At 35.3% G+C, this 15,608-nt stretch overlaps 2 protein-coding genes across 2 annotated transcripts; one reads left to right on the top strand and one right to left on the bottom strand.

Annotated features, from left to right (window-relative positions):
* Window positions 1-2,570: 2,570 nt before the first annotated feature.
* Window positions 2,571-3,278, bottom strand: LOC132296071 (uncharacterized). The gene has a single exon (XM_059794314.1). The coding sequence runs from the start codon at window positions 3,276-3,278 to the stop codon at window positions 2,571-2,573; it is 708 nt and encodes a 235-aa protein (XP_059650297.1).
* A 6,011-nt stretch (window positions 3,279-9,289) lies between these two features.
* LOC132296070 (mevalonate kinase-like) lies at window positions 9,290-10,400 on the top strand. The gene is made up of 2 exons (XM_059794313.1): window positions 9,290-9,814; window positions 10,363-10,400. The coding sequence occupies exons 1-2, from the start codon at window positions 9,313-9,315 to the stop codon at window positions 10,398-10,400; spliced, it is 540 nt and encodes a 179-aa protein (XP_059650296.1). The 5' UTR covers window positions 9,290-9,312.
* Window positions 10,401-15,608: the final 5,208 nt, after the last annotated feature.

Genomic DNA, 15,608 nt, shown 5'->3' with positions numbered 1-15,608 from the left:
AATAGAAAATAGGAAACATTACAACTTGGTACAATTCTAAACCAACTAAGAAGGAAAATCAGAACACGAAACATAAGTTAAGAAAACCTGTCTGAAGCCTTGAATCGGTTTAAGATGGTCGGTGGATTTTCGAAGCAAGCTTTGAATGTCTTGAACCGGTTCAAGATGACCAATCTTGAATCTTGAAGGCTGAAACTTGAAAAACACTATTTTAGTAAGTTCTGAAAATATACAAGTGTCCTAACCTTCTTAAATCTCTTCATAAAGTGTTATTATTTCCTTTCTTAATGATCTCAGTATAGTATCTTTGAACAACCTTCCGATTCCACATTCGATGCAGATCCTGATATGGTAACTTATAATTACAACTCGACTAGGACTTGTTTTGACATCGAATATTGCCAATTACAAAATTTATATGTCACAAAGTTCTCCAGCATTCCCTTCCCTCTCTCTGGCAGTAGCCACCAAGACGAAGAAGAAGAATGCCAAAGGGATTTGAAGAAGAAGAAAGGTCAAACCCTTTTTAGTCATTTCACAAAATATATATATATATATATATATATATATATATATATATATATATATATATTATAAAATGTGTTGCTAGGCGCATTTTAGTCCAATTATATCATAAATGTGTAAAAAGGAACTTTTTGCACAAATATCATAATTTAGGATTGTTTTTTCCACGTGAGGAGTGCAATATGCACTGTAAGCATATTATAAGAGTATTTTTTGCACTTGACCCTTTTATAAACAACCATTTAACTTTCTTTTAAGCTCATCAAACACTTCATTTTGGAGTTAGTTTCTCATTCTTTCATAAACGAATTTGAAAAAATAACTATAACACCCTCATCTATTCTTGAAGGGGACCACATTCGACTAAGGACCCACCCAATACTCTTATCATGTCCCAATTTAATTTGGATCCAAAATTCGATAACCACCTTTCGTCTCCCGTGATTTTTCTAATCCTATTTGGTTTTTCATTCCAGGTATCTCCAATTCATATATCTTCCACCTGGATCGCATGAATTTCTGTCCACTCGAAAAGAAGAAACTTTGCCCATTCACTAGATAAATTTGTAACCAAGTAATGTTATAGAATAATTTCTCACGGATAGTATAGTTTATTCCATATAAATGCAAAAATTTATTAATGGCACACTAATCTGACTCTAACTGATTTTTAAATAAATGAAAGGTGGGAGAACCTTGCATACGTTTGACAAGAGTGTTGGGTACTCTTGATTTTAGGCATACTGCTCTTGCAACACGTAAGTCTCCGGTTATTCATCTAATGAAATTTTGCACATATTAATTATTTACTCTCCAGTTAGATGTAATATTAGTTACCAACATATCATCTGACAAGTATATCCAATAGCCATAGTTAAGATATCACTTTAATTAAGAATCCTCGATCAGTATACAAACCCAACTAAATTAGGTCTCTTTAAATATCCTATTTCAATTGCAGTTACTCTTCTCTTATAGTGTTCTATAAACAAATTCATCCCCAAAAAAAAGTAATACAGAAGGGATCCAAGACACCACGGTAATTTTATTTATTTATTTTCTTGATTAAAAACACACTTACACACCCACTTCATTCATACGAGCGCTTCGAATCCTCCACCATCTACTTTGGAAGACACTAAAGTACTAAGTCGTAAGTTGGGTTACACTGTTTTGATATTTTATTTGTCTTGACTTAATATTATTCCCATCCAAAACTAGTGCTTGATAAACTGTGTTTTTATGAGACCATCAACAAATGGAAAAATGAAACGTGCTTAATATCCGAATTTCTAACGGTGATCAATAAAATTCTTTTACTTCACCATGGCACCATTGTGAAATTTGTTCTCTACATCCCAAAGGGTTTTGATTAGAGCCCAGATATTAATCAGTGGATACTATTTTTGTCAAGAAATGGCATCAAAGAACTCTCTTTATATAATTCTAATGCCAATCGCAGTCCCTATCAACTGCCTTCTTATCTTTTCTCTTGTCCATAATTAACCAAGTTGGAGCTATACAAATGTGTCTTCAAGCCACCGCATCTTTTTTCTGGAGACTTTCGCAATCTAGTTAGCCTTCAGCTGAAGAGAATTTCATTTGATGCCATTCATTCGGAACTTTAGTTGTTAAAGCCCCGTTGCTTCTGCGATTGAAGTTTTCTACCTGCAAAGGTATTTGTTGTGAGATTTATATGTACCACTCGCAAATGCATGAATCTTTGCAGATAGGGCTTACTTGTAAGGGTGTCGTACCCAAGGGACTTGAATTATGCCTTATGAAGTTGAAATAGCTGTTTATCCGAAAATGAATTATACAATGGAAGAGTGTTTTCTAGCCCAAGATATGCATACTTCAAACGAGAAGGTAACGACTTCAGCTCTAGCTCTGATGGAGACTTCAAAGATGGCGTAGGTGGTTCACTTGACAACTGTGGAAGTGGCTCAATAGGAATTTTCTATGGTGGAATGTTATGCATATTGGCCCCATCAAGAATGGCATTCACCTCTTCAATACTTTTGTCGACATCAAAAGACTCGGTGTCAAAGTGAGATATGCATACTTCCAGTGGATCTTGTTAAAGCAAATGGGGCCATCTCTTCAACATATTCATCGATGGTATCGATAAGAAAACAATCCTTATCATCTGAAGGGCATTGACTGGCATTGAAAATATTTAAGCGTACTTTCATATTGCCAAAAGATAAGTCCACGACGCCATTCCTACAATTTATGCTTGCATTTGCTGTTGCAAGGAAAGGACGACCAATGATCACTAGAATGTGCCTCTTTGACTCTGGAATTAGCTCGGTATCTACCACAATAAAGTCCACTGGGAAGTAAAATTTATTTACTTTGATGATTATATCTTCGATGATACCACGGGGTTGCTTGGTTGACTTATCTGCCAATTGGAGAATAATTGAGGTAGGTTTCAATTCTCCTAATCTAAGTTGCAAGTAAACCGAATAAGGAAGAAGGTTTACACTTGCATCCAAATCTAGGAGAACTCGCTCTACTTTATGATTCCCTATTGTGCATGAAATTGTTGGAGCGCTTGGATCTTTGAATTTTGGAGCAGTGCAGTGCTGGATTATAGAATTGACTTGCTCAGTTAGTAGCACCTTCTTAGGAACATGGCTATTTGAATGCCTCTTCTGAGTACACATATCTTTCAGAAATTTGGTGTAAGTTGAAATTTGGTGAATTGCATCAACCAATGGGAGATTAATCTTCACCTGTTTGAACATCTCTATTATGTCCTAAAGTTTGCTTACTTGATTCGCTGCCTTTGATGTTTCTTGTAGTTTCTGAGGGAATGGCACAACTACATGCCTCTGCTCAAGAGATGGCTCAGTAATTGGAGGTACTTCTTATGCTTTTTCATTACGCTCCTTTTTCTCTTCAAGTCTTTTCTTCTAATTTTCATTCTTCTTTGCTTCCTCTTCTTTCACCTTATTTTTAACTTTCTTACTACTTCTCAAAGTAGTAATTGATTGTACTTGTTCATGGTGGATTTCTTCGCCAGTAATGTCATCAATTATGCGCACACCTCTGCTACTGGTTGACTAGGAAGCTTGCCATCCTCTCTTCTGTTCAAGGCTTGAGCTAGTTAGCCAACTTGAGTCTCTAACTTGGCAAGGGATTGAGAATGAGACTACACAAGTTGATTAGTTGGCTCTAACTGTTTTGCCATCATTGCCTCGAGCATTGATAAGAATTGTTGAGGTTGACTGAAGGCATTCATAGGATTGATCCCTTGAGGATTTAAAGTCTGAACTAGAGATTGAAAATTACCTTGTACCTGAGGTACTTGAGGTAGAGGAACTGATGTCCCTGTGGTTGGATTTCTCCATGAGAAGTTTGGATGGTTTCTTCAAGCCGGATTGTAAGTGTTTGAAAACATATTACCTCTAGGTGTTTCATAGGCAGCATTAACTTGCTTTTGTGAAATTTCTGAATACTGAGCTTCACTTGGACAAATGGACACATAGTGAGTTGGACTGGAACAGAAAGAGCACACTTCAAAGCCTTGAGCATTAGTCGAAGGAAGAGTAAAATTTGACTGTGAAGTCATCAATTGATCCATCATCTTGGTTAATGCCTCAATTTGACTCACTAACCCTTTATTTATTCCTGCTTTACTCACACTTTCTACTCTCCTCAATATGGTATAAGGTCTTGCTACTGGAGGTAAAACATGTTGTGTAGAATTATCAGATATATTTTCGAAGAGCTGTCATGCTTCCTCTACATTTTTCAACATAAAATTTCCACCACAAGAGGCATCTACCATATATCTTTGTGCCTTATTGAGCCCCTTATGAAAAAAAATTGACAAGCTGCCATTTTGGCATGTCATGATAAGGACACTTCCGAATGAGGTCTCTGAATCTTTCCCAAGCCTCATGAAAAGGCTCATCGGGCCCTTTAGCAAAATGAGTAATAGCATCTCGATATTGAGTAGTTCTCACCATAGGGAAGTACTTGTTCAAAAACTTCTGTTGCAATTCAGTCCATGTAGTGATGGAGTCTGCTGGTAATGAATTAAACCAATCATTCGCCTTGTCCTTTAATGAAAAGGAGAAAAGGTGTAGCTTGAGCACATAATCGTCAAAGTTCTGGATCTTTATTGTTCTGCACACCTCTGCAAAGTCATCCAAGTGCCGGTATGGATCCTCTTTTGATAGGCCGTAAAAAGAAGGCCGTAACTGAAGAATACTGCCTTAATTTTGTAGTGAGGGCCCTTACTTGAGGATACTGAACTGCCGATGAAGAGTTGTATGCACCTGGTTCGTCGTGATCCTTTAAACAGTAAACTGCTTCTGCGGCTAGTGGATCTTCCGTCATCTTTTCCTTTTTAAGGCCTCCAAAATCTTTCTTCAAGTTTCTGAGAGTCCTTTTGATTTCTGGGTCTAACGGAAGCTGAGGGAGTGACAAAGAACGTCTTCCAAGCATATAATGTCACCTACAATAATTAAAAGAAAAACAGTATCAAAATAAAGAAATAAAATAAAATAAATTAAAATCCTAAACTAAGATCCTAGTTGAAATTAATTGTAGAATTTAATATTATTTGTTAAGAACTAAAACAAGTCCCCGGCAACGGCGCCAAAACTTGTTGTGAGATTTATATGTACCACTCGCAAGTGCACGAATCTTTGCGGATAGGGTTTACTTGTAAGGGTGTCGTACCCAAGGGACTTGTGTAAAATAAGTTTGTCAACAGATTTCTTAAATTCCAAATTAACTTGAAAGTAGGATAATCGAATTGTGATGATTAATTCTAAATTAACTAAGTCGAAGAATAATCTAAAGAACAATGATTAAATAGGATGTAGAAAACAGAGAGAGAGAACTAGGGGTATGATTTCATCACTAACGTCGCACCACCAGTCAATTGCATCAATTTATTGGAGATATATCATATAACATGCATAGGGAATTAATCATGGCTACAAGCGCATATTAATTAAGCTAGAAAAATGATATAATTTAAAGCTAAGTATGGACTATCTTCGATTGGTATAAACCATCTACCTAACAACTATACTCTAGGGTGTAGCATGGTCAATCTTTTCTAGGCATAATCCATCAAATCTCTAACATCATATTCAGAGAAATACCATTGTGTAATCATCTCATTCACATCTACAAGAAGTGAATGATTTGTGTTCAATCACAAGATTAACATATCTAAGACAAGATAGAAAAATATTTGTAGTTGAATTAAAACTCTAAAACTGATTCTTACTGAAAATTCAATAAAAAACCCTATAGATTACACAATCATGCATGATAAAAATTATTCTCCAATAATTAAATACAATCAAATTAGTGTGCTAAGTTAGGGCTACATCCCAACCCTAACAAAGCGTTTAGCCAAGCATGACTGGAATGGAATTCTTCATAGTTAAGGAAGACATCTTCACCGCCATGGATTGATCTCTTCTTTCTTCTGAATACTTCTCCTCTGATCTCAGCCTCAAGCTCCTCTGTATCATAATTCGATGTTGTAGAGGACTCCCTTTAAGTAATAAAAGATCAGCCCTAAAGTTCCCTTTTTCATATAGAAGACATATATAGAAATTCTGTCAAATAAGGACTCCAAAATTCATACAGACTTCCAACCCAATTTTGACAAGGTAAACAGCTACTTTATGGAATCCTCGTGAAATACAAAATTGTAGGTCTTCGAATTTTCTTTCAACTAACGCAAGAATTTAGCAAAACAGGTTTAAGTTATCAACTTTGGCGAAAGTTTCCTTTTTGGAGAAGGATTTTTCCTTTTCTTCTTCTTTCTATTCTCATTAACTTGTGGCTTCTTTTGGACTCTTTTCTAAGTATAATTAGACTTGGATCTTCAACATTGCTCAGTCCCACGGAATGTCATCTTTGAAAACTCAGAATCACTGGTCTTGACTGATTTTACAATTAAAGCCCTAAAATAAACAAAAACAATAAAACAATGTAAAATCACAAATAAACTATTATTCAGAGAATAAAACATGCAAGTAAAAGGGCTAAAATGTATAACATTCAGTGCCTAACAGTATTGCCCATTTCAAAGTAAATGCCCCGAAGCTAGAAGTTCTACATGTCTCAAAATGCCATGGAGTTGAATTGATGTGCTTTACAAGCCTCCCGAACCTGAAATTAGTTACCATTACACAGTGCAAAGAACTACAAATTTCCGGGCAGGGGAAGAGCTTCAATTTGATCAACTTTTTTGATGATTTGTCTAGAATTCGCAGTATTGTTTTCGATGGCTATTTCCTTAAGGTGAGATATAGTCATCTTGTTGATCTGGTTCATAAGTCTTAATTGTAGGTCATATCTTATTTTAGTACTTATATTTTCTTCCTGTATTCTTCAAAAGTATTTGCAAATGACTTTTAACTACAAGAAAAATGACTTTTTACCACGGTGGAAAAGCCTTTCTACCACGGTTTTAAACCGTGGTAGAAACAGCCGTGGTAGAAAGTCGTTCTTTCTACCACAGTTCCCCACCGTGGTAGAAAGTTTATTTTCTACCACGCTGCAAAACTGTGGAAGAAAGTTTATTTTCTACCACGGTGAAAAACCGCAGTAGAAAAGTAAACTTTCTATCACAGTGCATAACCGTGGTAGAAAGTATTATATATATATATATATATATATATATATATATATATTTAAAATAATAGTTTAGCCCTTATGAAGGTTTATATATATATATATATATATATATATATACTACTACTACTACTACTACTAGTCTTACAAAACCCTAAATAAAAAAATAAAAAAAAATAGAATCATAACCAAAATAATTTACAACTCATATATATATAACCAATTCTAAATCATTATTTTATACAAAAATTAACCATCTATAAATTTAAAAGAAGTACATGATCCACACCTTATATATTTTACTTAACCAAAATAAAACAAAAATTCTTCATATCTTCTTACAACTTCTTCTCCATGAACCATACAAAAAAATATAGCGGCAACAAAAAAAGTAACTGCACCCGCAACCCGCAATCATAGCTTTGACCTACAAAGATAGTTGAAGTAAGAGAATTAATGTAAAGCAAGTTGTAAAGTTGCCAAAATTAAACCAAGCAAAGAAAGCATTATAATAAAAGTACTTTGAAAGATCTACTCTTCGTCTTAACTCAAGCAAAGTAAGTATTGATCTTGTCACATCCTACCATTGGCGCGTTCTTGACATACTGTGGTTGGAATTCGACGCTGGAAAGAGTATGCGGCAGCGTGCCAATGATAACATGGCCCTTCTTTGGCGAGCAGTTTTTGAATGAGAAGTTTGTTGTAGGAGGTATTGGAGATTGGTGTGAGTGTTTGGGCTAAGGCTGTTGTGCACTTGGGTGAAGAACACAAGTGTGGAGTGTTGGTGAAGAGGGAGGAAATTAGGGTGGGTGTGGAGAGAGTAATGAGTGAAGGAAAATGAGAAGAGAGAAGGAAAAGAGCAAAAGAGCTTGGGGAGATGGCAAACAGGGCAATAGAAGAAGCATCTCAACATCACTATGCTAATCCAGGACATAATTCAACAAGCAACAAATGGGTCATCTTGTTAATTTTATGGCTCTGTTTTGCTTCAAATACTTAGCTAGAGTAGTTTGATTTTTTTTTTTCTTTTTTTTTTTTTTAAAGCCAAAAACTAGCTCAAATGCAAATAGAAGGAAATAATCAGTAAGCATATCTAAGATAAGATCCAGTAAACACTATTGTCATCCACTTGTATTCCTTAGTCTAATGAACTTTTTTTGATTCATATAATATTGCTCTTAAAAGAACATAAGAAAAGAGTAATTTTACTTCCACTTATGAAAGTAGATGTTGTGGATTGTGATCACTTGTTATTGGTGCACTGGTAACTGCACTCTCTCTAATTTGAGACTTGATATGCGAGAATGAACAGGACTTCCCATTCTTGATTCGCAATAAAGGACGGGCAATGGGGCTAAGGTATAGTAGTTTGTGCCAGAACCATGATCAGCCTTGAGGAACAGGGATGTTCCAAATGCTTCTATTCCTCAGAAGATAGGTTTTGCACCAATGGGCCAGATGTTATCCGAATTGGGTTAAAGAGAGTCCAAAGACTAGTTGAAATCCACATTTTACTGACTAGTTTTTCCTTACTTTGAGTTTGAACCTAAAAATTGGTTGTATAATCTTTTATGTAGACAATCTTTTCACCAAAACATTAATTGATACGCAACTAAAAAAGATGGTCTACCCTATATGATTAATGTGGAAAACTTAGAAATACAAGGTTGTTGTAAAAGACAACATAAAATTCCTGCACTGGCCTTCTTTCTGGGAAGATTGCCTAATCTAAAGACGTTGAGTGTGAGCTGCATATACTACATTGAATTAACATACAAATCAACAACACCAGTATCTGATTTAGATTACTGGGAATCTCAAGAACTTGAATTTCTACTTTTTATGAAGACAACAAAGATTAAGATTACAAAAGAGGAATCTGAAATTGGACTCTATAATATTTGATAAAGCATACAAAATCACAAGAGAAGATGATAGTTATTTTATCCCAAAAGGAAATTGGGAGAGCAGTTGATCAGATTATGGAAAAGTTAATAAGATTCAGTAAGAGTTTCAATGAAGGAGCACTACATTTTGTGTTAAAATAAGAAGCTAATATTTGAAACTAGAGAATTGGATTCTTGAGGAGCTGAGCTGAGCTGACCTAATTGACTGAGAAATAGCTTATGAACGTGATTTGTTGATACTTTTTTTTTTTAAAGCTTATTAATGCAAGTGGGCTTCAGAATTCGGATATATATGCAAGTAATGAAATTCCATGTAACAGGTAATATGATCAAGTTCAGGCCAGGTGATTTGACACAGATCAAGTCCAATATGCCACTCAAAATGCTCATAACTAACACCAAAGTTGGGAGGAATACAAAGGCATTAGTTGCTGGTGTTTCAGAGAGGACTCTCAGGCATCCAAAAGCTATGGCAGCTGTATTTACTGCTGTTGATTCTAGTAGCAATGAACTGGCTACTATTATCCAGTCTCATGTTCTTGATGACCTTGCTATAACTGAGAAGGAAGAGAAATTAGAAGAATTAATGGAAATGAACCAAGGGTTGCTTCAATGTATGGGGGTTAGCCATTCTTCAATAGAAACTGTGCTTCGAACAACGTTGAAGTACAAATTAGTTACCAAGCTGACAGGAGCTAGTGGTGGAGGTTGTGTTTTGACATTATTACCGACCCGTATCCATTTCATTATTCTGATTTTTAACTGTGCCTTCATTATATATATATTAATTATTCTATCTTCCATATTTTGAATATCCTGTGATTCCAAATCCAGAATTACCTTTAAAAAGTAAATGGGTGTTTTAAGATGGATTGTTTCTCGCGTGACTAAAAGTTAATAATTTCTGCATAAGTGCATGTATGGTTGAAATGATTCTATGCAACAAAAAGATAGAAATAATAGTAAATGGCATACTAAATAAGAAGGATGTTCATACTAAATAATTTTTGCCTCCTATAATACAATCTTGAAACTATGTAGGCACATCGTTTGCATGAAAAATGGCATCCTGATTTTGTTTATTCAATTTCGAGCATTTTTTATTGCGAAGATATGATAGTTGACAATAAATGGGCATCCTAGTTAGTAAAGTTATGGAAAAAGCAGCTATATTATTTTGCATGATTAGTAGCCAATTCCATGAAGTTTACCTGGTTGTATTTCTATCATCATCCTTTAAAGTGCATAAATTAGGTACTTTAGGATTGAATTGTTATATTTATGACTTCTATCTATTTTTATATTTAAATAGCTTCAATTGTTGATCTTTGTGGCATAAGTCCAAATTGATTGTTGACACTATAATTTCACACCTTAGTTTTTTTGGTTGCCAAAAAAAGGGGTGAATGTTAGGTGTTGCAAGGTCATACAAGCATTGAAAATCTAGGGGCAAGCCTGTCTCTACATTCAGATGCAACTAATTGGTTATATCAAACCTGTCTCTTTTTTTTCTTTTTCCCCCTTGGACATCTATGGAATTTATAGATTTGTGAGTTAGGTACTTTTGTAAACCTAATTTAATTCTTATTAGGTCTTCTAGTTTATGGCTTTTTCTGTTTTTTGTTATTTGGAATCCATATTGTTCACAAGCATCGGCGAGGGACTTGAAGACTTGGGACCGGTTTGGACCTTGCAATTCAGCAAAATCAATGATGGGCAACTTGAGATTAAGCTGAGACTGGTATGGTTTTCCTTTGAATGAAAACCTCCAGCTCTAGCTCCACAGAAGAGGACACAACCTACCTTGGAAGCTAAAGCATAAAACTACAAAAGAAGTTAAGAGGAAGGTGTATTTGTGAGAAGTGGACACAATCAAGAAGCACTACTCAAGAAAGCATGGTGAGAAAAAGTACAAGTGTGAGAAGTGTTCAAAGAGATATGCGGTTCAATCTGACTGGAAAGCCCATTCTAAAACATGTGGTACTAGAGAATACAGATGTGACTATAGCACTCTTTTTTCAAGGTAATTAATCCACCTCATTTTTTCTTACATCAATCATATGCATATAATATGAATAACAACTAATACATAAAAAAAATTTAAGTTGCCAACTTGCATTAACTCCTTAAATAACATATCAACAACTTCTCCTCCACAACAATCAATCAAAACCTCCACATACGATGATCCCATACTCCCATGCTTTCAATATTTTTAAGCATGAAATAAAAATGGCCTCCACACGGGCCGATGTACCAATAAGATAATAAAGTTCAAGATACACCACAAAATTGGTCACTTAAAGGCATGTGACCCCCCTGAGTATGAGTATAAAAAGTATTAAAAATGTGCAATCATAAAAGAATTTTATCGAACATAAAAATCATATAACTTACAAATTTTAATGTACTTGATAGGTCATGTAATCGACGCTCCCGTTGTTGTCTTTTCCCAGCCCCTTTGGAAGACTACATTTCAAGTACATGGCAAGTGAAAAATAAAAATAAATAAAAAATAAAAAATAAATAAAATTGGGATAACACTAGTAACCAAAAGCAAGATTCTAAACTCTAAGAATCTTAAGAACTTCTTCGACCTAAAGAGTTAGAAAGGGACATGGTATGAGAAACCCAACTCTTAAAATAGTGCAACAAGATCTATATTTTTCTTGTATAAGAAAGATTCATTTTGAGTTTATTGAAATGATGTCCACTCTATAACATGCCAACAACAAAAATATTACTCCTACATACTCACTAATGCAATACTTAGCATACCATATGACGGATATATTACATCATCAATTAGTAGCCGTCTAATTCAAATTAACAATTTTGATCAGCACAAGGTGAGGCCAGAGGAGAACCTAATTCCAGCCATGTTTGAACCCTTCATATTGCACTCTGGGATTGGGATTGGGATTGGGATTGGGACCCAAGTCCAATGTCTCCTCACTATATCATAACATAGCCATATTATATCCCATATTCCCTCAAAATTAGACATCAGAATAGCCCTAATCTTTCCATCTCGCTCCTCCAAACACCCAACTATAACTCCATAGGGCTTCTTTATCTTCTCAATTACTCCAGGAGGGGCCTGAAGTGGACTTTTTGTTTTAAATCCATTAATGTTGCATTTGAGTACTTTGGAAGCATTGAATTAACATCTTTGAGATTAAAATTGGAGGAAAAAACAGTTTAAACTGGAAGGGGATTGAAATGGATTCTTTTTTTAATAAATTAAAAAAAAAAAATCATATTTAAACTATTTTTTGTCCAAATTCAAAGGTTCACTGACCGGTCCTTTACAAGGGTCGCGATACCAAGTCAAGCTTGAAGAGTTGTGAATTTAGGAGGTGGCCAAGTTTTACATTTATAGAAAGCCACTACTACCTTTCTCTATATAAAATATAGATAGGGTGAGTAGGGATCGTCCCAAGGGATTATACGTGTTGGAATTTCAACTTCGACTCTAGCGTACCAAATGATTGCAAAAGAGAATTGGGTTGGTTGATTATACTAAATGAGCTAAACTATAATAAAGCAATGCAATAAGATAAAGAGTAAGTAAGAAGGAAAGGTCTTGGGGTGTAGAGATCACCACCAAACAATACTATTCCAAACCATAATCAAGTGACTAATGAGGGAAATGAATGTGTTGCAACAATGTTGTGTGTGTGTAAAAGACATTCAATTGGTAAGGGTGACTCAACAAGTGCAAATTGTCTCAATCAACATGTGTGAGACCACAATACATCTATTGGTAGAGGAATATATTGTCTAAACATCATGTGAAGATAACAAAATAACAATTCAAGTCATTGAACCTTTCATTAAGCTCATAGTCCAAGCAATCCATAAGGATGATTTAGTTAAACATGCATTATCTAAACATCATGTGAGAGGTACAAAATATCTATTGGGAGAGGAATAAATTGTCTAAACACATGTGAAAGATACAACATATCATAACTAGTCATTAATCCTTCATTAAGCTCAAAATCCACATGCAACACAATATTAGAGGAATATGCCATTTGGACTCACAAGCATAGAACATCAAACATCAAGAGTAGATTGTCCTCCCATCTAACATTACACTATCACTACACTAAATCTACACTACTAGCATGAAAATAAAGCTATCTAGACTAGGGGAGAGGCACAAACCATCAAGAATAGGCATAAACCATCAAATGAACCAAAATAGCATTCATTAAGCATATCATCTTGATAATCTCTAGATCTATAGCATCAATACACATAGACATGCATCAAAAATACTAAATCTAAGGATAAGCACATGAATATCCTACTCTAGCATACATAGACATATGGATAGAATAGAATAGTCAATTAGAAGCATTAAACCATACAAACCATGAAATAATCAAGATTTATATATACATGAATATCAAGATGTATCATACGACACTAATCCCTCAATAATACACAAGATTAGAGTATAGAAAGCATGCTTGGGGCTAACTCTAGCCCCAAGAGGATGTCTAGCCACTCATGATAGTGATGATCCAACCCTCAAGGGCTAACTCTATGGCTGCTCTTTGTTGGTGAAGATCTCCTCCAATGGTGCTCTAGCTTCCTCCCTTCTTCCTCTCCAAGAATAGCCTTTAAGATGATTTTCAATGTGTGACAAGAGACTTCTTTTTTCAAAAAGTGTATCATATTCCTTATATAGGTAGGTCAAATACACCCCATGATGAGCTGTAGTCGTGCAAGGCATATTCTCCAATGATTGGATGAAGGACGGAATAAATGAGCTGGATTTTAACTTTTTCTCGCTGGAGAAAGTTCGATCGATCGAACCTTAACTTGGATCGATTGAAAATGGGTTCGATCGATCGAACTGCATCTTGGATCGATCGAAGTGGTCTGACTCCTCCGGATAATGACAAGGCTGGGATATTTTCAAGATATTTATAGGGAAAAAGACAAAAGTGGTTGGTAGGCGTACAGCTGTGGATAAGATCAATCATTTGAATAGGACAAAATAGGGTTCGATCGATCGAAGGTGATGTTGGATCGATCGAACTTGGAATTTCAGCAAAGGCCAAGGTTGGATCTATCGAGAAGTACTGTGATCGATCATAGATGTTCGATCGATCGAACTCTAAATTGGATCGATCGAACTTTTCAGCTGCATAACTTGATTCCTTTTTGCTCATTTCTTTCTCCACTTTGCTCCTTCCTTTGGTTTATCTCAGGATTGCTTCAATTAAGCTCTTATTTGGCTGAGTTAGCTCAATTTTGGGATTAGTGCCTGAAAATATAAATAACACGTAATAAGTCTAAAACGGTAAAGTAAGATAGATAAAGGTACTAGAATACTTAAGTTTAACGGGTTTAAATGCGCACTTTTCAGTGCTCATCATTCGCTATTCCTAAACATAACATAATTGTATTTGAGGAAGAGTCTATACAAATAAATCTTCTCCTATGATCGTTTTCAATTTCCTACTTATGCCAGATAAGCTCGAAGAAATCTTGTAGTGGATTGGCAATTGGACCTCAAGGGGCTTTAACGTTGAGGAATGACTTATTTTACTGGATACATGTCGATACCACAGGGTTGTGTGTGTCAGGTAAACACAGGAATTTTTGTGAGAGATTAGAGAATAAATCACCTTGGAGGAAAAGTGACCTAAAATTTGTCATTTAGGAAAATTTGGTTTTGTTTTAGGGGTACCAATTCATAAGCATAACTCAGAAATTGGTCCTGAAGACTCTGTTTGGAAGCTTTCTATGCATGTACCAGAAAAGAGTGTTACCATAGAAACCTGGACTCCGTTTATTGGTCATTAGAAAGTCAACCTAGATTACCAAACTAGAAGAATGGCTGAACAATAGACTAGAGAACTGAAACTTGGTCCCAAGTGTCCTACAAATTGGTGACTTCAGCAAACTTCAGTCTCTGCTAGTCTAAAATTACTACTTTAACTATGAGGCTCGACTCATTTTACCGGATACGTCTGTACCACCACACTTTTCCCCTTGGAGGAAAACTGACCTGAAACTTGTCATGAGGACTGTAGGAAGTAGTAAGTAATTTGGTTTCGTTCTAGGGTTACCAATTCACAAGCACATCTCAGAGATTGGTTATGAAAACACTGTTTTGAAACTTCTATGCATGTATTAGAAGACAGTTTTAACATAGAAACCTGGACTCCATTTATTCAGTAGAAAGTTTACCTAGATTACCAAACTAGAAGAATGGCTGAAAAATAGACTAGAGACTTGGGTCCCAGGTCTCCTACAAATTGGTGACTAGTAAACTTCAGGCTCGGTTACGGACTAAAAGTTGCTAATTTCTGCAGCAGTACAAGTAACCCAACAATTTCCTAAGGCATGAGAAATTAACTCACCCAACAATTTGACAAGGATTCATACTATAAAATATTAAGGATAAGATATTCATGGAGTCTTGTAATCTGACAACAGGTTGAATTTTCTTAGAGAATAAATCTCAAAGAACAATAATTGTAAATCAATCCAAATTGTTTCCTTTTGTACTGGAATTTCATGTTTTCAGGTGAA

The sequence above is a fragment of the Cornus florida genome, unplaced genomic scaffold (assembly GCF_030987335.1).
Source record: "Cornus florida cultivar Cherokee Brave unplaced genomic scaffold, ASM3098733v1 CherokeeBrave_3.0.0_Hap2_Chr02, whole genome shotgun sequence".
In the NCBI taxonomy this organism is placed as follows: Eukaryota; Viridiplantae; Streptophyta; class Magnoliopsida; order Cornales; family Cornaceae; genus Cornus; species Cornus florida.
The sequence above is the reverse complement of the archived record's forward strand: the minus strand, read 5'-3'. Positions and strand labels throughout refer to the sequence as shown.

What these genes read in the sequence shown, in the direction of transcription:
- LOC132296071 (XM_059794314.1), bottom strand. Translation starts at nt 3,278, where the DNA reads ATGTTCAAACAGGTGAAGATTAATCTCCCATTGGTTGATGCAATTCAC.
- LOC132296070 (XM_059794313.1), top strand. Translation starts at nt 9,313, where the DNA reads ATGCAAGTGGGCTTCAGAATTCGGATATATATGCAAGTAATGAAATTC. An exon ending in CATTATTCTGATTTTTAACT is followed by an intron (nt 9,815 to 10,362) that starts GTGCCTTCATTA and finishes ATATTTAAATAG; the next exon opens with CTTCAATTGTTGATCTTTGT.